The sequence below is a fragment of the Hermetia illucens genome, chromosome 1 (genome assembly GCF_905115235.1).
Source record: "Hermetia illucens chromosome 1, iHerIll2.2.curated.20191125, whole genome shotgun sequence".
Taxonomy (NCBI): Eukaryota; Metazoa; Arthropoda; class Insecta; order Diptera; family Stratiomyidae; genus Hermetia; species Hermetia illucens.
In genome coordinates, this window is record NC_051849.1 from 93,249,150 (window position 1) to 93,272,954 (window position 23,805).

The 23,805-nt window shown below is 39.7% G+C and overlaps 2 protein-coding genes across 2 annotated transcripts; one reads left to right on the forward strand and one right to left on the reverse strand.

The window, feature by feature from the left end:
• Positions 1-716: 716 nt before the first annotated feature.
• On the reverse strand, positions 717-10,813 carry LOC119655065 (UDP-glucosyltransferase 2-like). Its single transcript, XM_038060790.1, has 4 exons — positions 10,753-10,813; positions 8,117-8,822; positions 7,890-8,058; positions 717-1,532 (listed from the first exon to the last, which is right to left on the reverse strand). The coding sequence occupies exons 1-4, from the start codon at positions 10,811-10,813 to the stop codon at positions 783-785; spliced, it is 1,686 nt and encodes a 561-aa protein (XP_037916718.1). The 3' UTR covers positions 717-782.
• Positions 10,814-14,785: 3,972 nt separating this feature from the next.
• On the forward strand, positions 14,786-23,453 carry LOC119650155 (UDP-glucosyltransferase 2-like). The gene is made up of 3 exons (XM_038052704.1): positions 14,786-15,551; positions 22,382-22,550; positions 22,645-23,453. Exons 1-3 carry the CDS (start codon positions 14,899-14,901, stop codon positions 23,386-23,388), a joined length of 1,566 nt encoding a protein of 521 aa, XP_037908632.1. The 5' UTR covers positions 14,786-14,898; the 3' UTR covers positions 23,389-23,453.
• The last annotated feature ends 352 nt before the right edge of the window (positions 23,454-23,805 follow it).

A 23,805-nucleotide genomic window follows, 5' to 3' on the forward strand; every position in this document is an offset into this window, starting at 1 on the left:
CAATCCCGCGAAAATGGAGATTGTCACATAATTATATGCATATATTTCGTGCTAGATACTAATCGGATAAATGTCCACTCAAATGTTCTTATAAAAGAAGTACATAAAACCGTACCTGAAGCGTTCAGCTTCTGGTTTCCCGACTTGTTTATATGTATGCCCATGAATTTTCTTGCGTCATGGTGCTATCATATTTAAATCGACGCAGAAGTTTCTCATATTTAGTCCGGGACTCTAGGGCTGTTCTCTTTTTGCCGTCTAACTCCCAAGATAATAAATTTCCACGGTGCTACTTGTTTTCTGGACTTTTATTGTAAAATCTTTGCAGCTTCATCTTCACAGAATTAATGGTATCGTCTATTTGACTTTTCTTCTTCATTTCGCCTGTTGTAAAATGCTTCCAACCTGTCGCAGCCTCATACTTTTCCTCCGCAATTTCCTTCTTCTTTTTGGTTTATTGTTACCTTCCAACCCTCATTTAACTTTCTGACCCTCCACTCCACTATTTCAATAGCAATACATGCGTAAGTGCAGTACTCCTAGTAGACATCATGAAAATTGCTCCAGTGCCATAATTCATTGCCATTACCAAAAGGCTATAAAATTTGAAGGAAGTTTGAAGTTTACCAAACTAAATTCTTTCAAGCATTGAGAAATATTGTATTTAGATGCTTTAATCTATCGTGTGGATGGCAGCATCCTGATTGAAAGAAAAATTTTAACAAAATTTCAGATAATACAAAACATTACGTACATTGTCTCTTCAAAGGAACGAATATTTACTAATTTTTCTTCTGTTTGCTACTATTCTTATTCTGATTGCTACATTTTATTCCAAAAAGTAGGTGAATAACTTTTCTAAACATAAAAGCTAAAGTCTTAAATATAACGGAAAATATCGCAAACAAAAATCCAAACACATCGAGACCATACAGCTGAATGAAGTTCATATGAACAGCTGGACTCTGCATATGCTTAGCACCTCTATGTCTAATAACGTATTCTATCCAATAAGCGGCTGTGTCTCTGGGGCTCATGGGCCTATCTCGATAAATTCGAGAAAACGCCTGAACTTTGTTCCTGTAAGTGGGATTATGCAGAACCTCCTCAACAGTGGATTTCAAATTCTCAGCAGTGATTTTTCCTTTTCCTAGGGTTAGACCGTGGCCAGCTTTCTGTACGGCATCCATGTTTGAAAACTGATCAGCGAAAAGTGGGGTACCAACCATTGGCACTCCGTGATACTCCGATTCTACTACGCTGCCATGTCCTCCATGAGTTATGAATAGTTTAATGTTAGGGTGGGCTAGAATGTAATCCTGAGGAAGCCACTTTCTGAATAAAATATTAGATGCTTTGCCAGGAGGTGCGTTTTCTTCCCATTTCCATATAACACGTTGTTTTAATCCAGAAAGAACTTTGTAGAAGATTTTGATTGTTTCTGAATTCATATCAGCACTGCGGACAATCGTACCAAGGCTTAAATACACTGCTCCATATTTAGAAGTGCCATCCAGGAATTGCTTGATATCCTGTAGAGAAAATTTAAGGGATATCAATTTTAAATGCTTCAACTTTAAAATTTTAAATTTAAAATCAAAGGTTTAGTAGAGAGGAGAAAGATGTGTTTTGCAGCTTCAAAAATTCGACAAAAAGTGAAGGGTATACAGCAAAAGAATCAAGTGTTTCGTTGAATTTAAGGGTAGCTCCGTATACTTGTTAGAGGAAGCAACTAAATAAAGGGGCTGAACTAGTACTCTGATTTTAGATTTGATATCAGGTGGGTCATAGGGAGAAGTGGGATAAAAAAGTGTGCCAAAAAAAATGAGGTAAATCTCATTCTCAAAATCTATCCGATCAAAAAAACACTGGACTCACTGTTTGCCCCGTTGTGCCCGAAAATTTGCGGTACATTATATTATATTCTTCAAGGTTCATAGATGAAACCAGAAGGTTGAGAGACGCTCTCGAAGGGCATAGTTATCGGACCTCACAATTTCATGGAAAAATTTTCAAAGTTTCCAGTTTTTCTATGTAAGGAACCATTTGTAGGCGGCTGCTCCATTTGTGAGGAGGTAAAATTTTGGCAAATTCGGATATGTACATATGGAAAATCGAATTAATATTTACATCCTAAAGAAACAAACATTTTCCTATCACGAAGTGCGCATATGTATCTATATGTATGAGTTGAAGAACATCACGGTCATTTCGTATATACACATATACGCATTTCAATATTGTCGCTTTACTTCGGACGATAAATTGCTCATATATACGTGCTCGTATGCATTTGGATACCGCCTCGCCCTTCGAATATCCGTACATATATATAATATATGTTCAAGGCAGTTCACTCCATACATATTGTTCTTCTAGTCATTCGTGGGACTGATTCACAAATAACTAAACAAGTAGGGCTACGTAATTTACAGCCTCTTAAAACAATCTAGTTAAATATGTTTTAATACAAGTATGTATACTTCCGACTTTCATTTGATCCATCTCACGATCTCTGGATGTTTGAAATCTGAAGGTCTTCGAAGGGTACTCTCATTTCCGTTGCGACAGGGACCGAGATTTATCACGCAGGTTCACTGACGATGGGGTTCTAATTGGAATAAAAGGTACACTTCTTCCCTATGTGTCTCACCGTCCAACTCCTCCCTTCCCTCATTCATTGTATCTTGTATAGAAGTATCCTGTGCTTGTCTGACAGTTTGTTGGAACTCAGCAAATTTCATTGCTTCCCTTTCTTCCTCTGCGAAGATTTTCACCTCCCCATGCTTAACTGGCGCAATGATAGTCGCCTTCCGATTTCTTCCAACAACCTCTTCCACTCTTTCCTGAAAACATTTATTCTGCCCTGAATTTCAACTCTACCAAAAACTTCTTGTGCCGCATTCTCAATCTTTTCCTTTCCATCCTCCCCGGGTTCCATCCATCTTTATTTCCTTGCACATCTCCCCACTTGAATTTAAAGCGATGCTCCCCTGTTTAAACTCCAAAACTGCTCGTAAATCTGCAAAGTCAATTTTGATGGTTTCAATTCTACGACCGTCTCTGTTTTTATTTCTTTTCAGTGTTTACTCTCTCGACAACTGCGCCCCTGATGCCTTTTCTACATGCAGGGCGCTTCAAACCTATCGCCATTCCTCCGCTTATGCTTTCCTCGTTGATAATCTTGATGCGAATGCCGGACCTCTTACCGATGTCCATCCTAACCTGTTCCTCCCTCTCCCTCTGTGCATAATTTTTAAGAAAAGTTACGAAGAATGCCACTTTGCTCATTTGTAAAAAGAAGTCCTTATCATCTCTATCCTTCAGAGCAGAGACTCTTCTCTAGTTGTAAACTACCGTCCCATCTCTTTTCTCTCCTCTCTCTTCAAAACCTTCCAAAGATATTTTAACGACAACAAGTACACGCCATCCGGACGGATTTCTCCAAAGTCGTTCATACCGTTGACCACAACATTCTCCTCTCCAAATTCTCTCTACTTAGCTTCCCCTGCTCAATCATCTCTTGGCTGTCCTCCTACCTATCAAACATTTCTGCAGAGTTTCTTTTCATGGTTGCTCATCCCGTTCCCCCTCCCCTTCGTCCGGTGCTCCCCAAAGTTCCATATTTGGCCTCCTACTATTCCTGTTTTCCATCAATGATGTCCACTCCTTCTTCACCTCTCACCTGCCCATCATGTTTGCTCTATTCAGGCAATCTTAAGTTATTCGCCCCTATTTTATCTTCACTAGACTGTGCTTTCTTGCATTCCAACATGGATATTGTGGCCCGTTGAGGCTCGGTTTCCAAGCTGATACCACTGATCTCTTTTCAAGACCTGCATGTAATCTTCTAAAACGAACTTCGCGTCAATTCCTACTTTATTGATATATATTAATTGTGTTTTCAAAATGTCTGGTTTTATTCTACGTTTATGTTGCAGCTTAACCTCAAGTCAAGTCAACGACGAACCCGACAACGAAAATGGAATAACGATTTGCGCATTTTCTCATGGAACATGTGCTCCAACACTCGGTTCGAAAATAAAGCTGATGTAATGCTACAAGAGATGTGCTTGACAGGGACCGGTTTCCTGGAGAATAACCATTACACCTTATATTGTAGTAGCCATCCAGTAAAAAATGTGCCCGGAATGGGTTGCTTAGTCAGCCAATAAATGAAACCTGTTGTTACTCTGCGCTTGTAGGGCAAATATGGAAATATTAGCCTCATTAACTTTCACGCGCCTTCTACGGGACAGCAGACAGCAGATATCCCAATATGATATCCAAATCATTCTTGAAGATTTCAGCAGTCAAGTAGAGACGAGTCTCGATTCAGACGATACGTTTGTTTGCGCGAGAAGAAAGCAGACGTGGGCCTTGCCAGACAGAACCACTTTCAACCAAATTGACCAAGTCTTTTTCGGACGCGCCATCTTTCAGCCATGATGAATGCCAAAACCTATAGGGGCCAATATACACTCGAATCGCTATCTCGTTGAAATGGTGCTCCGGACTCGAATAACAACACCATCTAGAATCTCCTCTGATATCTGGTGAGAGTTAGTACTGAAGCCATCCACAACACAGCTTTCCATAACACCTACAAGGACCCGCGGTTAACAGAGGGTTTGGAGATGAAGTATCTACAAATGATCTTCACAACCACCTGAGGATCGTTTTCATAAATATGGCCACAGACATACTTGGCAACAGCCGCTAAACAAGCGGGAATGCAGGGTCTATGACGAATGTAACCTAACAATAGAACTGAAGAATGTCGCATTATGTTACATTCTCAAAGGCTGGCAGAACAAATAGGTCTATGAACTCGAAAAGTACAGGAAGCAACCGCACCAGTCACGGAAATTTTACCAACACGTCAGCAGGAAGAAGCTTTATACATCCTGATTCTCATCCTGCCATGACACAGAGGGAAATTTGATTTCCGACAGTTAAGTAAGTTCAGGAACTGCTTATCGAATACATCAGCGAGTTGGAGGTCCCGCCAACTGAAGATAACGGGCAAATACTGCCACCAGCGAGTATAGAAGAAATAATAATAATAATCGTTGGCGCAACAATCCATATTGGATCAGGGCCTCAAAGTGTGTTAGAGCACTTCATTCAAAACCGTAACGATACACTACAGTAGTACACTGTAGGAGGCAATGTGGTCAGCATTGCGCTTGCCCGAGATTATTACCCTCATTTAACCCAGGTACTCATTCACAGCTGAGTTGATTGTTACCCGACGTCAAATCACGATACAAATTCCACTGCCACCAGTGAGATTTGAACCACGACCTTCCGTACGATAGCCTTGTGCTCCAACCACTCAACTATCCGGACACGAAACGGTCCGCGCAATTTATCGTCTTGAAAATCTTACTTCGCCCGAGCCGATTAAATTGCAGTCGAATTGGTTAACTAGGGGGGCGAAGTATTACACCTAGCGGTTCATCAACTTATACTTAGGGTGTAAGATAAGCAAGTCCGAACTCCGGAAGCTGACAATTCAGGTATGAAAGGTTTTGTGTATTTCTTATATGAAGGCATTTGAGTGTGCATTTGCCCCATTAGTACGTAGCACGTAATATATGCATATCATCATCATCAACGGCGCAACAACAGGTATCCGGTCTGGGTCTACCTTAATAAGGAACTCCAGGCACCCCGGTTTTGCGCCGAGATCCACCAAACCGATATCCCTAAAAGCTCTCTGCCGTCCTGACCTACGCCATCACTCCATCTTAGGTAGGATCTGCCTCGTCTTCTTTTTCTACCATAGATATTGCCCTTATACACTTTCCGGGCTGGATCATCCTTATCCATACGGATTAGGTGACTCCCCCCGCCCCCGCAACTTGTTGAGCCGGATTTCGTCTACTACTAGACGGTCATGGTATCGCTCATAGATTTCGTCGTTATGTAGGCTACAGAATCGTCCATCCTCATGTAGAGGACCAAATTCGTCGGAGGATTATTCTCTCGAAAGCGGCTAAGAGTTCGCAGCTTTTTTGCTAAAAACCCAAGTTTCCGAGTAATACATAAGGACTGGCAAGATCATAGTATTGTACAGTAAGAGCTTTGACAGTCTGGTGAGACGTTACGAGCGGAACAGTTTTTGTAAGCTGCAATAGGCTTTCATCGTCATAGTTGTTATCGGTTATGATTTTCGACCCTAGATAGGAGAAATATTCAACGGTCTCAAATATATACATATACATATATTTTATATGAAAATATCCACTTTCGAGTAATATTGACGTCCAAAGTCTTGAATTTGCAAAGAAGCGACTAATTTGATCTATTATAACATTGTTAGTAATAGTGCCATTTCCATAAAACTTGGTAGAATCATGCCCTATATTATAGCCTACATTGCTGTAAAATGTAAGAGGGGTTTTCCAAGCAATTACTAAAATTTATAGTAATATATTATTATTAACTTAATTTGAGCAGACATCAGTGGGTACGATATTTCGGAGCCTAGGTACCATATAGTGGCAGCCTCTTCATTTTTTTTCAAATTTTTTGGGTTGGTTAGTTTCTGAGAATGGGCCCGTTAAAGAAATGATCACTTTCACACTCCGCACTCCCAACCTTTCCAAAAAAATATTAAAACCGAGTTCGGAAAACATTAATTGAGACCACTCAATTGATAACCCACCTGACCATATTTGATGAAAAAAAATGTACACCCCGCCCCCTTTTGGATATATGGGGACCTCCCCTTATATTCATTGTTTTGCACAAAACCTTTAAAAGGAGATATCAAGCAGTACAGCAATTATAGAGGTATTACGTTGCTGCGTTCTATCTATAAGATATTTTCCGCTATCTTGCTAGTTCGGATAGCGCCATACGCCCGAATATCATTAGCCTATACCAAAGGCACATTAATTGTACCATCTTTTCATCGACTTTAAGAACGGCTATGGTAGCATAGCCATGATAAAACTATACACAACCATAAGAAAATTTGTATCCCAAGCAAATTGCTAAGGCTGACTAAGTGGAGAGATATAAAGCAGCAGGTTTGCTCTGGAGATCATTCAACGTCAACGACTATCTAAGACAAGGGGATGCGCCATTGTGCACCTATTCTAATCTGGCCGTGGGAAAACCGAACCGTAATTTTGAGGCAAATGCAAGAGGCACCATTCTCTTTATGTCCACCCACCTACTGGCGTACGCTGACGATATTAACATCACAGGAAGAACAACCCCAAAAACAATCAACTGCCCTCCTCCAGATCGAACAAGTGGCGCGACATCTTGGGCTGCACATCAATGAAAGCAAAAAGACATATATGATGGCAACGTCAGCATCAAAAACTAACCAACCAACCAACAACAACAAATCACACGTCAAATGAGAACAATAAAGATAGAAGACTTACACTTTGAGACCGTTGATAACATCCCCTACCTAGGGTTGAAAATCGCAACTGATGACCCATCGTGGTTCTTCGAGCAAATGAGGGGCAGTGCCTCGATCAGAGGAAAAAGGCTTTGAAAGTGACTGTAGTATATGCAAACCATATACATTCTACAACCTGGCGCTCTACTTTCATCTCCAATCATAAAAAGTGGTTTATATGTACTTGTAATTCGCGTGAGTGGATATGATATTCTTTTTAATTCCTTCAGTTTAAAATTTTTTTTCTGCCTCCCATTATTTCTGTAATACAATATATACAAATGTATTTTCCGCGAATTCTGTTTCAAGGGGCTCAAGTCAATTCAGTTGTTTATTCTTATGTATATTATGTACAACAGAGAGGACCGAAAAAAGCAGCGACTCTCTTCAATAACAACTTCTCCATCTTTAGGGATGTATGCTTAAATAGTGTTCTTTCCAACCAAATTAAATTACTACTTACCTTTGGTAAAGGATTCGGTTTCGGTTTGACTTGAATTCCCCCAATTTCCACAATAGCTGGAACATTCGGTCTTATAATACCTCCTGAGAAGTGACTGCAGGTTAATATGAGCGAAACATTCTTCAACATTTCATTATAAGTTGGATATTTTTCTGGTGGAAAATTATACCTGCAAAGACGATTCTTTTTGTTTTTAATTATAGCGGTTCATTATTGTATTGTATTACTTGTAGAGATTTTCCATTCTGTAATCTAGGTATGGCCCAAAACTGATATTCATCAGGAGCACCATCAAAAGATTCTTAACTCGGTCCAAGAAGCCAAGCGGCTGTGCAGCTTCCATAAAAAGCTCAGGAACGTAAGTTACCTCTAAAGGATTACCAATGATATCATTAACTACTTTCATTGGCCGATGTGTAAAGGTCATAACAATCGGGCATTTGAAATGAGCAGCGACACCAATTTGAAAAGTATTAAAGAATTCACCAAACACAACCAAATCGAAAGTCTCCTCTCCCATAAGACGCCTCATTTGCGGATCATGCAAAGTTAAATTGTTATATTCTAAGGAAAACTCGATTCCTTTCAGCGTATTCTGCAGGAATCCGTAAGCACTTTTCGAAGTGTTCACATATCCTGATATAAGTTCCTTGGGTGTTGGTGGAACACTTACTTGTATATGACGATAGCGTTTGGCCGAATCCTTCAATGGCAATGTTGTTACGATTGTCACATCATGTCCTCGCTCAATCAACGGTTCCATGATGGATTTGTGACTGATAAGATGCGATTTACTGTACGTTGCGAACAAGCCTAGGATTTTAGCTGGTTCGCCCGCTGCTGTCAATGATAAAACGACTAAAAAATTAGCAGCCGAAATAGTAATAATAACGCGTAATTTTTGCTGAATTATGTTCTCGTTTTGAGTACAATCTTTTCAGAGAGAAGCAGCATTTTGGAAAGAAACTATTGCAGTTAGCAATCATGGTTTTCGTAGATTGCCGCCATCAATACAGGGGTTTGGGCAGTTAAAGAAAAATGGATCATTCGATCTGTCCACAACTGATTTTTACATACATATATTTTATGGCTGACAGTAAAGAATCTTATGGTACCCGCGGGAATTGGAAGCGTACTTTTTCTTACTTACTTTTCCTCAGGCCAGAATTTAATGAGAATATAAGATTCTCATTAAATTTAAAAACCTTTAATTCGCGGTAATACACTGGTTCATACACAGGTTCTAGCCTTATACATGAAAAAGACGGTAGCATGAAACTTCCAACGGTGAGACTTCACAGATTAGTTGAATTAAGTTGCAGCAATTTCATGCATTTTATATTAGGGTCCGGGAACCGATCGTATGATGATCTTATGGATAAAGTCCAAACATGAACGAGCATTTGTGTTTGCGTTATATTGCCATAGTTCTAAAGGGAGTCTCCGTTCACTAAGGTTTTGTGTAAACACAATACCTTATTCAAATCAATTCAATGTCTGACTCCGTCTGTCTGTCTGTCAGACCCGATTTACTTGAAAATGACTGAAGCAATTGTTGCGAAATTTGATGGGAATGTGTGCTTTGTGAATCCCTTTATATATAGCAAGTTGCACTATTTTGAGTTGAGTTTAAGAGGGGCTCCTCATACATGTAAAAGTTTTCCAGTAAATTTGGTCATGTGGGGTATCAAATGAAGGGCTCAATTAGCACTTTTTGAAAATGATCTTGTTCCTGATACACACGGGAGCGAAGGTTCAAAATGTGTGCACTAAAAAATGAAGCAGGTTTCGTTTTCAGAACCTCTCCACCCGAAAAATCTGAAAAAAATCACAGTGGTGCTGAACAACAAACAACAAAGTCTAGGCCTCAAAATACATCTGGTTCCGATATCTGAACAAATAAAATTAATAATAGTATATTTCCATATTTTAGAAATTTGCCTGGCAACCTCCCCTTAAATTCATCTTAGAAGTCCAAATTTTGGGTTTGGCGTAAGGATAACATAAGGCACAACTAGGTCAACTATTACTAACAAAGTTATTGAGGGTAAAACTTTTCGTTTTTTTTTTTAATTTCATGCATTGTACAACGTGTATGACGTCACACAATTCGACAATACCACAAATAAGTGCACTCATATAAATGGAGGGGTCGAAAGGAAACATTTTGTTTTAGTTTTTCAGTCAGTTTTTTTTTAGTTTAGTTTTTTGTGTATATCAATATCCATTACTCCAGAGAGACATATGTTGCATGTAGGTATACATACGTGCTAATGAAATTTGCAGGTAGTGTCTAATTCAGAAAGATATATTTCCACATTAAACCAGCGGTATTCAATATACTTACTATATATGTACATATGTATGCTTTTGTGCACAAAGTAAAAAGGAAATATGTGTAAGATCATTTCGCTAGTAGGCAGTTTGTTTGTTTAGGATGAAGATAATATCTATTTCTGTTTGGAAAAATATGAAGCAATATTTCGGATTTGCAGCTATATACGGTTGGAAAAATGTGCGTAGAAATTTCTCACATAAGATTCCAGATTCCAAGTTTCATGGAAATACGGCCATTAGTGCCATAACGTTGGCAGTTGAAACTTATCAATTTCGCGAACTTACTGCATCTCAAGCCATGCAAATAAGATGCTGACGTCATAATTAACGAAAATAACATTCGGGTGAGGTAGTCTCCATAAGTCCCATATATGAAGAGGTTACTTCTACTCAGCCCTTTTACCCTCTGATGCTCCGATTAGGGAAGCCTTTTCTTATGGTTTCGTGTAAAACAAAATGTTATCAAAATCGGTTTACTGTCCGCCTGTCTGTCGACTTTTTATAAAAGAAACACACAAAACTTTACCTGAAGCATTCAGTTTCCGATTTCCGGACTTGTTTAATCTTGTAAAGTGTTCAATACACATTTTGTATACTAGCATTTTCTTGCTGAACCTAACAAAATTGCAAAATACTTTTAAAAAACAAGTCGGAATACCGGAAGCTGGGAGGTTCGGGGATAAAGATTTTGTGTTTTCCCATTTGTAACTACCCCGAATTTCGAAAATATGGTAATATACTATTATTAACTTTATTTAAGCCGATATCAGATGTATTTTGAGGCCTAGATTTCGAAAAACCCAACCATTATTAACAAAGTTAAAGTCAAAATTTTGTATTCCCCGTGAATTCATATAATTCATATTCATATAAAGGGAACTCATATAAACGGTGGAATTGAAGTTTAAAAATACATATATCAATGACTATTTTTATTTTCGCTATGTACGAATGGAAAAACACGCATAAGAAATTTCTTACATAAAACGAACGAATTTCTTACACAAAACCTCCATACCCGAAGCATCCAGCTTCCGGTATTTGGACTTGTTTTATTTTTTCTTCCAAAACAGGATTGAGGCATTTTTTACAAGTTTTTATTTAAAAAATTTTAAGAAATTAAAGCTCAGCCATATATCAGCTGATCGCACTTTTCACTTCTTTACCACATACGCACCACAGACACAACTTCTCGATGCAAAGGCCTGCAACGTGTCTGCTGATGACTATATCATCATTGCGGGCGACCTTAATGGTCGTGTGGGTGAAAAGACAGGCGGTAACAGGTGCCATGAGGAAAAGAGCTTTGGAGCACGCAATATAAATAAAATGAGCGTATAGTAGATTTTGCGGACACCCGTGACCTTCTACTTATAAATACATGGTTTATCAAACGATTATCTCATCTTCCTACATTTTATAGTCGGAATAGTACAACCCAAATCGACTAAATTTTCATTAGGCGCCGACATTTTACCACCGCTACCAATTAAAAAGCCGCTTCCTATGAGATAGACCGTCGCACCTCAACATAGACCGTTGATTGCAGTCTTACGAATCAAGTCACCGATAAAACAGCATGCACTGGTTCACTGCGCATTACATGCTGACGATTTCGCGAGAAGAAAGAATAGGTGATTTCACCTGATTGCCAACCATTCTTAATATAGCAGAAACGTTGAACCAAGTTAAACACACGATCCACAAAACGGCATCTGCAGCCCTCGGCGTCACCAAGTCAGGTAAGTGGTTCATCAAAAGATGGCTTTGGAAAAACGATGTTGAACTAAAGGTCCGTGAAAAGCAAACGCTTCTATCATAAGTTTCTCGAGCATAAAACGCTCAATAATCAGCAAATTTATAAGAATGCCAACTGGGAAGCAAGAAAGTGCCCTCTCACCACTCTTCTTTGTTCTTGTTATGGACACGTCACACGCTTTATGCAGATAATGTTTTGCTAGCATCCAATAGCAAAATGGCCTGGAGCAACTTATTCAAATGGAATGATTGCCTGATGCAAGACGGTCTCAGATTGAATCTAAACAAAACTGAATTTTTGACGACCGATCCCTATAAAACAGACACAATCACTCTCAGTGTCAGTGACTGAACTGGCCGACTTAAATATCTCGGGTCAATGTTATCAGGCAATGGAGAACTGCGTTGTGAAACTGTTTCATGGATGAAGTGGCGTTTCACAAACTGGTGTTCTTTGTGATCGACGTATCAACAAACGTCTCAGATCTCAAATTTACCGCAATGTCGTCCGTCCTGTCGATCTCTATGGTTCTGGGGGTTGGCTGACTATAAAAGATAATGAATAACGTTTTGCGATAATATAGACGAAGATTTTGCGTTGGACTAGTGACGTGACACGCCTTGATCACATCCGAAATGAGGATATACGGGATCGATATGGAATACACTGATTGTGAAAAAATTGCGAAAAAGGCATCTTCGATGGTATGGTCACATATTTCGCGCTAACGAGAATTCACTCGTCAAGATTGGTCTGAAGATGGAAGTCGATGATAAGTAACCAAAAGGCCGGCAGAAACAACGATGCCTTGATACGCTAGATGGGAATTTGAAAACCTCTCGATTGCATCCAGATCAGGCTTTTGCTAGAACCAAATGGGGTAATAGCTGCATGACAGTTGCTTTATGCAGATGAAATCGTCGCTCCTAGGTAAAAATATATTATTTGTCCATTTGGTTCGTGTATGAAATTTTAATCACGCCCGAAAATTCTTTGTTTTAAACCCGTAGTCGAAATTTATCGAACATTTTTAAACTTTAAATTTGACACACTTGTTTTAAATGCAAAGTACTCGGTTGTTTCTTCCAAATGCAACTTAATTTTTAAGTAAAGATTAAGATAGATTCTACCCGAAAAAATCAGCGTTTTTTGTTTGCACCTTTCCTTTCCTTGTGAAGTAATCATGAGCCATTCTGATTACTGGATGGAAACTGTTTTCTTGAGGTGACTCGGTTCTCACCCCTCACTGAATTAACTCTCTCTCAAAATAAAGTTTAGTACTAGTAGTAGTTTATAAATAAGACGCTCTGAAGAATTTTTTTTAATGCGTTTTTTCCCTTAAGGAGGGTTTATAGTAAATTTTGAATAATGATGACTGTATCCTAAAATAGCGTGAAGACTTGATTGATGAAAAATGAAATATTAGTTTTGCAAAGCCTTGCGCAATAATACTTAATTAAAACAAATATGTAGGTATGTGTCTGCCATTTTGCGTTGCTTTTAACGTTTTGTGTAACACAAAACCTTCTTAAAATCGATTCACTGTCTGTCTGTCTGTCACACACACATTTTTCCAAAATGGCTAAAGCGATCCGAACAAAATTTGGTGGACATATGAAAACTATGGAATCCCACGCATACGGTGCGTGAAATAAATGTACGTGCAGTTTAAAGAGGGCTCCCCATGCATGAGAAGGGAGGATGCAAAAGCTTTTTTCATCGAATGTAGTCATGTGGAGTATCACACGAAAGGTTTCGATTAGTACCGAATCTGATATTAGTTTTGATTTGAATTGTAAAGTGCGCGAGTAAGGAGTCAAAAATCCGAAAAAAAACAGGAAGGTGCGCTTATATGAAATCTAACTTACTAATAGTATATTACCAACTTTTAGAAATTGACATTTAAGACCGCTTAAGTTTATCCTTGGAGCACTAAGTTGCACGGGCATTGAGGGTATCATTGCATATATGCACAACAAGTTCCATGGAAATCCGGCTATTAGCGTCAAAGCTATAGCAGTTCAAACTTATCAGTTTTGTGTAAATTAACTGCGTCCTAAACCATACGTCATAATTAACGGGGATAATTGACAGTCCTGTGAAATATTAAAATTCCATTCATGAAGAATTTACTTCTCCCCCGCCCTTTTGTATATCTGTTGCTGGTTAACTTCGTCATATTTGTGAATAATAGTGAACTCCTATTGTGAAGCCTACAAAGTTGGCTATTATTAATACAGTACTTTCCAGATCAATTATTTTGTATAAATGGATCTTTAAAGGATAGCGTTAAATATTTAACTATTATATGTACACGCGGAATTGTCATACACTCATGGTTCCTCCCATAGGAAAACACAAAACCTCTTACACCTGAAGCGTATAGCTTCCGGTTTCCCAACTTGTTTTATTTTACTTGGCACTTACTTAAATTACTTGATATTCTCAATAAAGTCTAAATGTGAATTAAAGACAAAAAATATTAAATAATGAGAAGCAATGAGCAAAACCTGAAAACGAACCATTCGTCGAAATTGGATTATTTTCCCTATAAATTATTTTAACAGTTTGGGCCATTGTTATGTAAAATCTGGAATCTAAGCTCATTTTATCAAAACATTCAAAATCTTAAATAATTATTCATATTCAATAGAATGATAAGAGCGCGAACTTCGATCGATTCAAAAATGTAAAATACGAAAGTGACATAGACTACGAGGAATGATGAAGCGCGCAAACTCAGCGTGCTCATAATAAAAATTTGTGTACTCTTGCGCGATAAAAAGTAAATTTCACGTTTATCGGACAACGCGAAACTATGAGGACTACAAGCGTCTAACATCACGTATATAAAAAGAAATTCCACCAGATTTAGTTTAGTTTTGGTAATTCTTTTTGCACAACACGGTCGGAATGTTGCGCGTCAGTATTCTAACCATATTCATAGTGTTGTCGGTGAGCTTCACCGTCTCATATTCAGCGCGAATTTTGGGATTATTTCCCTCTCATTCGAAATCGCATTTGATTGTTCATATGAATACAATTCGGCCGATGATAGAACGCGGTCATGACGTAACTATTGTTACAACGATATCAGTGAAAGAGCCGAACCTGAAATTCCGCCATATCAAATTGAAGCAGCCAGATATGGACCAAAGCGCGCTATCCCAAGATACGAAAGGATTGTTCAAAACGATGAAGTTGATGATGAAAGTCTCGAATGACTTATTGGATGTCACTAACATGACGTTAAACGATCCAGAGATGCGAAGATTGATGAGAGAAGAGTCATTTGATCTAGTCGTTCTAGGATATTTCATCAATGACTTTCTCATCGGCGTTGCTGGCCACTTCAAATGTCCACTCATTATTAATTGGATGGGACCTCCAGTGCAGCATTTAGCCGCCCTAGTGGGCAATCCCTCAGAGGTATCTTATGTTCCAGATTTGTTGACTGGTCTGCAGCAGCCAATGGCCTTTTTTGAACGGGTCATAAACTATGTGTTTTCTTCAGTAGAACTTCTGGTGTACTATTATTTCAACTATCGAATGGATCAATATTATAAGTAAGTATGAATAGCATGAATCAATTTCTTATTCTCCCTGTTAAATGTTAACGAATACACAGGTAATATTATATAATTTCTTATTGATTTATTATGTATGTAACTAACAAAATTATGCTTTACACAATATACCGACTGCCACTAATCTCGGGTGCAACGTACATTGTGCCAAAAGGAAATTTACTATTTGACTGATCTAAAAAGTAAAATCCGACTCAAATAACAACTCTTTCAGAGCTGTATACCGTACGATAGTCCCCTCAGCTGCAATGACGACCACCTGAAGAGGTTGAAGAGGGACTTCACTAATATACTTAATATAAAACATTCAGGGACTTTCAACCTCCCGTAAACCAGATACTCACCGTAACATGCGGATATCGACCTCCAATGGATCGGTTCGTAGTAGATTTTTTTGCTGGAGCGATAAGGATGGTCACTATGATCACGAAGAAGAGCGCACGCCCGGAGTAGAGAGGGGGGGGGGGGGGGGGAGAGGGATGATTTTTGCGTTCTTCATGCTAGAATAAACGATTAATTTCTTCCTTTTTAGGCTTTGTCCCTTCCGGTAGCGGTGTCCGCTTGTATAAATTCAACTCACCACACTCGCTCGTAGACACTCAACTCACCGTCTAGCATATGAAGCCGTTTGTTTTGTTCAGTCTTTTCGTCCTTTCGACCTCCATTTTTAGGCCAATCTTAGCTAGTTAGTTACAGGGTTATACCATCGAAGACACCTGTTATGATGGGTTTGACCCCATATAAATTGCAGGAGCTCTCATTTCGAATGTGTCTTGATTGCCGGGAGGCAATGTTAATTACCTTCAATAGCCGGTTATCACTTAGAACTATGGAGAAGGACCGGATAAACGACACTGTGGTAAGAAACGCCAGATGCGAAATGCGGCTCCATTCAAGCTCGTTCAGCGTTAACTGATAGCTTTGATCCGGGATTCAATCCTCAGCAGACCAGTGTCGCTCTTACTAGAGCGCCCGTTTCATTGGGATCAATCATCGAGAACTCTGTTTTATTCAGATTTAGTCTGAAGAGATCAATCCACTTTTAGCCAAGTTGTTCAACATCAGATTTGTTCTCAGGCGCAACGAAGTGTGTGGGGTACTAGATTTTGAATGTTCCGGATGATAGCGTGCATGATAGAAACAAAGGGGAGTTTTTCCTTAAGCAACATAAAGTGATAGGAAGCGATTTTGAGACAATATTTCGAACGTGACTCCTGGAATCGGGTTAGAGTAAATTAACCCGGTTCATAAATTAATTGCACTGTTCCTACCGGCAGAGCATTGATGCCGCGCACCAATTTGTCTACTTTGATAGCGGTGTTTTTTCAACAGCTTCATCCAATTTAATGTCCCTTGATGAATTAGCGGTGGCTTAAGTTTTAAACACAAGGCGATGTGCTGTGACCCAAGAAAATTTCGAATAAAGAACATAACCCGCCGTCATCAGGTGGCATGAGGTCATCACGAAAACTAGCGACCAAGAGTCAATGGGGGAGAGGTGGCGGCATCAGCACAATCATGTCGGACTGTAAGCAACAATTTCAGTACTCGACCAAGCACTCTTCCAGTCCGGCTGAGGCCTTCACCGAGGTTCCGGACGAATTCCAAAGAACATGTATTGAATTTCTGAAAATGGACTGCTTGCATAGACCAGGTATCCCTTGGCTCTACGTATCTCCAGCAACTACAAGAATTCTACCTCAAATCACATTCGATTTCAATTGAGTTCTGATATGTTGCTCCTGCACCTGCAGTCAACTGTTTATTATGGTGCAGTTGCAACTGTCATATTACACGGTCAAAATATTCGCTTCTGCGTTTTTATTTGGAGTGAATGAAGCGATCCACCATGAAACATTCGTCTGGAAGGTCGACCTAACTCACAGAGGTAGAACATTGCTAGGCTGACTCAAATCAGCACTGGCAATGTGAGCAGATGAGCGAAGAACAAAGTTCAGCGGGCTTACGGGAACTATGCCATCCCCAGTAAGACATCCGTAGTTGAAATTCTGGACACTCTTAAGCAGAAAATTTTTGTCGTATGCACCCGGTTACGACGGTTTGACGAAAATCACTGCAGCCGTGTGCAGAATGCAACGTACGGGAGGATCCAGCGGAGTTTTTAAAACCTCCCAACGAATCCGAACCGAGTGTGCAAACAATATAGTTTTCGGCAACGGAAACAAAAGAGGCGTGGAATTTGGAAATTACCCACCCAGCATGTTGAATATGCTGAGTGGATTATTGCTGAAGGCATGCCATGCAAGACATGAATTTCGTAGAAGTTACCAGACGAATTAGAGGGGTCCTGGTCTGGATCGAATGCAGAATTTCTGGTATACCAGACTATGTAAGTGGTGGGTTGGCACATGGCATGAACTAGGTCAGGGAATTTCCACTTTTTCTCGCTACGGATATTACCCATTTTATCCCTAAAAAGAACACGGTCCAAGTCCCTGCAGAGACGAGACCGATTACTTGCTTACCAACCTTCTACAAATTAATTTCGTCCATTAGAAGACTCAATGCACACCTTGAGATCAACAACATTCTGTCCGAGGAACAGAAGGACTTCCGAGTTGGGTCAAGGGGTCCCGCACACCTGGCTAATTGATCTCCTACATCTGCATCACATTGATTCAAAGCTACGAAAGCTTTTAGCGAAAGTCGTGCTTCTCAGTATATTCATCTGAGGATACCCCCGCATACGGAGAGGATCTTCTAGGGAGATTCGTTGACTCCTCTTTGGTTCTGTATGCCACTGAACTCCCTTTCATGGCCACTGTCGGCATCAAATATGGCCCTGCGGAATCTGACACACTTGATGTACTTGAGTGGCTTCAAGTTGAGTGTTCCGAATAACAACCACTTCAGAAGTCTACTACAAATAATAGACACGTTTGGCCGTGATAATTGGATGGAACTAGACGAATCCAAGCCATCCACAAAGGCTATCACGGGCCACATGACCTCGACATACAAGTTATGGCCGAGATAGACTTCTACTAATATCAATTCTGCAAGGAGCCAATGTTCGAGTTTGGGATCTAAAGGTATCAATTTTGGTAAATGGGAGAGTCGGGCGAGAACTGCCCCTCAATATCGAGTACGTTTGCAGAACGGTGTACTTCTGCATGGTTTAAACTAGAATTTGTGAAAGTTTTTGTGCATTTGTCAATTAACAGTGTGCCAGACTTGTTTTGTGGCGATCAATTAGAACTCGCCGCTTCCAATACATGCTGTAAGAAAAACAATATTGTCAAGGGTTCATACTTGAAAACTCGACTTGTTCCCGCGATAAACGCGTGCTTTTATGCAAGATTTTGATGCATCACCTTACGTACAGAATAGACTCCCCGCGTTCGAAAAGGAATGCATGTTTCTTACGCCGAAATAGTACTTTTACCTGTCAAATTATCATATCCATTAAACAAACCAATTCACTTGTTAATTATAATGGCTTAAAAATTGGATTTTCACAAGGCGGACAAGAAATCGCGGTGACGTCATCGAGCGAACAATTTGAATCTTATTTACGTGCAGGCATCCCGTTTAGTGTTTGTTACTTGTTACTTTTCAAATAATCAATCAGTTTTTAACAGGAAAGTGGGAAATTGATGCGTGAATGGACATTCCTTCAAGTTACTTTACGTTTCGGCAGTAATAGAAACAAGTTACATATATAGTAAATTGCGACATTTTTACATGAACGGTGATAAAATGTAAGTTTCTGAAATATTCACCGGCTCCAAAATGAGCGGGATTCGAACGATGGGCACGTTAAATATTCGACGTTATCATGGCACATAATTTTAACGCAATCGTATATTATCAATTAAGATTGGAGTTAAAGTTTAAAAAATGTTAACTCACATTGAAATGATTCTCACAATTTAAACCTGACTCCAAAGAAACTAAATTCCGTCGGACTAAGGTCATCCCCTTCTTCCGAAAATCTCCTTTCGAAACAGTCAAAAAAGCTTTCTGCGGGATTTTTGTGGAGTTATTTGTGCAGCAAAGCATGAAACAATATTTCATCGTCCTCCTTGACATTTCATTTTTATGAGTAGCTGCCAGTTGCGGGGCTACTGAAATTTCTTGGTTCAAATTGTGACGTTACACAACACGGCGCGGGCTTTTCAGTCTGTTTGTTTCAAAAACTCATTGATGTGATTTCTGTCATTAGTGAAAATAAGGCGAGGAGTCTATTGTACCCGATCGTGTATTGCACAAGTATCTAACGTCGAACCACATATTCTGCACTGGTCGTTTTCCACTCGCTATTTCATTATGACCTTTTCATAAGCGCGGGTGGTGAGCACGGTATCCTGGATAACACACATAAAACCATCCGTTTCAGCAAAAAGCTCCCTAGCATACGGCGTACTGTTCGACAAATGGAGATTGTCAAATGGCTGCCAAAGGCAATTGACGTGTTTATTACGCATTGCCTTCGACTTCTATTCATCGATCCGCTCCGTCTGACGTCACCCCACTCACAGCATTGAAAGCCCAATACTTCAAGTTAGGTGGAGTTTGCTCACAATCTGCTTTACAAGCAGCCGGGCGATAAAATGGCGCATTAAGGATGGAGATTTGGCAACCAACTACACCAAGTGGTTCACTAACTTATGTTAAAAAATTTATGCTGCGAATTAATGCCTGATGACTCGCAATGAGGTAATATCTGTCCCATTCATAAAAAGGGGTATATCACAGAGTGCAGCAATTATAGAGGCGTGAGGTTGTGACCGTCCATAAGTTTTTCTCAGGAATCTTGCTAGGTGGAATAGCCTCATGCACCCATAACATCATCGGCCAATACCAAAGAGTTTTAACTACTAACAAATCAGCAACAGGCCAGATTTTTTTTGCGCGCGACAAAGCGATGTCAAAGCGGCTGGAATATGATATCCAGATAAAAGCAGTAGCGTCACTGTCAAGTATTTTAGCAATTACACAAACGACATATCATCCATCTTTTTATTCTGGCTATATGAGAAGTAATATGCGATGCAAATGCAAACGACTGACGCCCTACCCTTTTCGAGTTCGGGAAACTACTGGCCATACCATATTGACATATGTTAATGGGAAGAACAACTTGAAATGTATCTATTGTTTTCATCCAGATTGATTTGGCGACACAAGACTGCACGTTAATGATGGTAAGACGAAATACATGATAGCGACTTTAGCACAAAAAACTCAAGGAAGTAACAACATCAACTAGCTCTGGTGACCAGAGAACAATAAAGATAGGAGAGTGGGGTCGAAAATCACAATCGACAACAACTACGAGGATGAAATTCGCGCACGATTGATAGCAGCTAACAGAGCCTATTTCTGCTTACAAAAGTGGGTCGGCTTGAAATGCCTCAACATAGGATCAGCGCTACAAGACAACGATCTTACCAGCCCTTACGTATTCTTTGGATTCTTAATAAGAAAAATTGCAAATTCTTAACCGTATACGAGAAAACAATTCTCCGGAAAATGTTTGACCTCCTACAAGAGGATGGACGATTCCCAAGTTCACATAATGACGAAATTTACGGGCGATAACACGAACGTCTGATTGTAGTAAAAATCTGATTCAATGGGTTGAAGTGGGTGGCTTACTAATCCGTATAGGCGAGGATAATTCGGGGCAGCAATTCTATAAGGGCAGCATATAATAATAATAATAATCGTTGGCGCAACAATCCATATTGGATCAGGGCCTTGAAGTGTGTTAGAGCTATTCATTCAAGACCGAAACGGTACACTACAGTATACTGTAGGAGGCAATGTGGTCAGCATTGCGCTCGCCCGAGATTTTTACCCTGATTTCACTCAGGTACTCATTCACAGCTGAGTCGACTGGTATCCGACGTCAAATCACGATACAAATCCCACTGCTACCAGTGAGATTTGAACCGCGACCTTCCGTACGATAGCTTTGTGCTCTAACCACTCAGCTATCCGGACACAAAAAGTGGAAGTGGCAGACTGAGCAGTGGCGAAGACCAGGACGCCAGACAGCTGTTAGGAATATCGACTTGGTGCACCGCCGTGCAAACCGGGATGTCTGCTGCTCCTTACTAAAGCAGGCGCAGAATGGATGCCAGCAGCTGCCAACGCCACGGTTGCAAATTACACCTTCTATTTAATAATACATGCGATTTAGTCATAGGAATCACGCTTTTTGATAGCTAACCTTCTCGAACATAAAACAATGTCAGTATTAGAGAAGCCTCACTTACTAGTGGATTCTTAGCCTACTCCCATTGAAATTTGGATCTAATATCTATCTATCTAATCCTGCCAACTGCCCATAAGTCTTACGCAAAAGGACTATCTCCATATTCAGTGGTCGGTAGATGTCGTTGTAGCGCGGAAACTCCGTACGACCCACATCATCGACACCTGAGGCAGAAGATACATCGGATGAGGAAATGATCCATCATGGATCTCCCCTCTTTGACCGAGGTGTCACGAAATTTCCGGCTCTACGGACTCGGTCAAGCGGGTTTTTTTTTTATTTCGAATTAGCTTTGCGTTCTTCTTAATTTCTCACGATATCCTCCAAGTTGATATTTCATCTCGGAACCGATGCCAAAGCATCGTTTATAAGACACTTGCAGTCTAGTGTACAATTTAGGCGTATAAAGTGACTCTGTTACAAAACAATATAGACAAATTGTTATTGTAGATTTTCAGAAGCCAGCGCAAAGCGCACTCCACACATTTTTGTATTAATTTTGCTATTTATTGTAACTTTAAGCCAGCTATATTATGGAAATAAACTAGTAAAGCTTACTCCGCAGATATAATTTCCCACCGGACAAATATCCGTCTTATGAGGAAATGAAAAAGAACGTTTCGCTGCTTTTTGTGAACACTTATTTAAGTCAAGGATATATTCAGCCGAATGTACCAGCAATCGTACAAATTGGAGGAATCCAAATCAAGCCAGAACCCGATCCACTACCACAGGTAAGCTTTAAAAACTTACCATATTAATAAGCCTGTCTAACAACCGTTAAACACAGCACCTTACATTAATTCTCTTTGTAAAATCTTATTTCAGGACCTCAAAGAATTTTTAGACAGCGCGTCAGAATCGGGGGCCATTTACTTTTGCTTAGGATCAAATATTAGTGCGGACTATCTTACGCCGGAATTCGTCGATGTAATATTCAGAGTACTCTCAAGTCTCAAACAGAAAGTTATTTGGAAATGGGATTTGGAGAAACTTCCAGGGGAGTCCCCAAATATTCTTTACAAGAAGTGGCTGCCGCAGGACGATATTCTTGCCCACCCAAACCTCAAGCTTTTCATTACTCATGCTGGCGGCGGAGGAGTTGCAGAAGCCCAATATCATGGTGTTCCAATGGTAGCAATGCCCTTCTTTGCCGACCAATTTTCCAATGCAAATAGGTTGCAAAAGGCCGGTCATGGTGTAGTTGTCGATCGGGCAACTCTGACAGAGCAATCGTTTCGAAAAGCTATTCTGGAATTGCTAAACAATTCATCTTACAGCGATAATGTTAAGACCTCTTCCAGACTGTTTAGAGATCGACCATTGAGTGCTAAGGATACGGCTGCTTACTGGATGGAATATGTTTTAAGGCATAAAGGAGCAAAGCATATCCAGAGTCCGGCGGTTCACATGAATGCAATACAATACTATGGACTTGATGTTATTGCTTTCCTCATTGGTGTCGTTTATGTTGTCTGGAAGGTGTTTAAAATTATTTGGAAGATGACTGTAGGAGCCTTATACAGAAAGCTTTTTATGAAAAATGTTAGTTCCAAGAAAAAAAATCAATAGAATTTTATACTAAAGGTTAATTTAAGTTAATTCAAATTAATTAATTCTGCAAATAAATACAAGAATGTATTTTAAAATGTCTGTTTAGATTCCAAACATATCTTCTTCTATTAACTTCAAATTAAGCTCAAATTCGTCGAAACCTTTGAACGGAAGTCGCGTTGATATTCGAAGTATTGCAATTTTACGATGCATTTTATCATTTGCCAAGTCCTCGCTCTTACTGACAGCAGGAATCGTGACGTGTCCTCAGTATTTTGATTGTCAAATACTTTACTTTCTTCATTTCAGCATGCAAGGATATCAAGGATGCAACCTTTTAAAGGAGCCAAAACAATCAAAATGTTGTTTAGAGTCAATTATGCAACCATTTTTTAATTCATTTTATAAATAAGTCACGAAACTGTTAGCTGACCT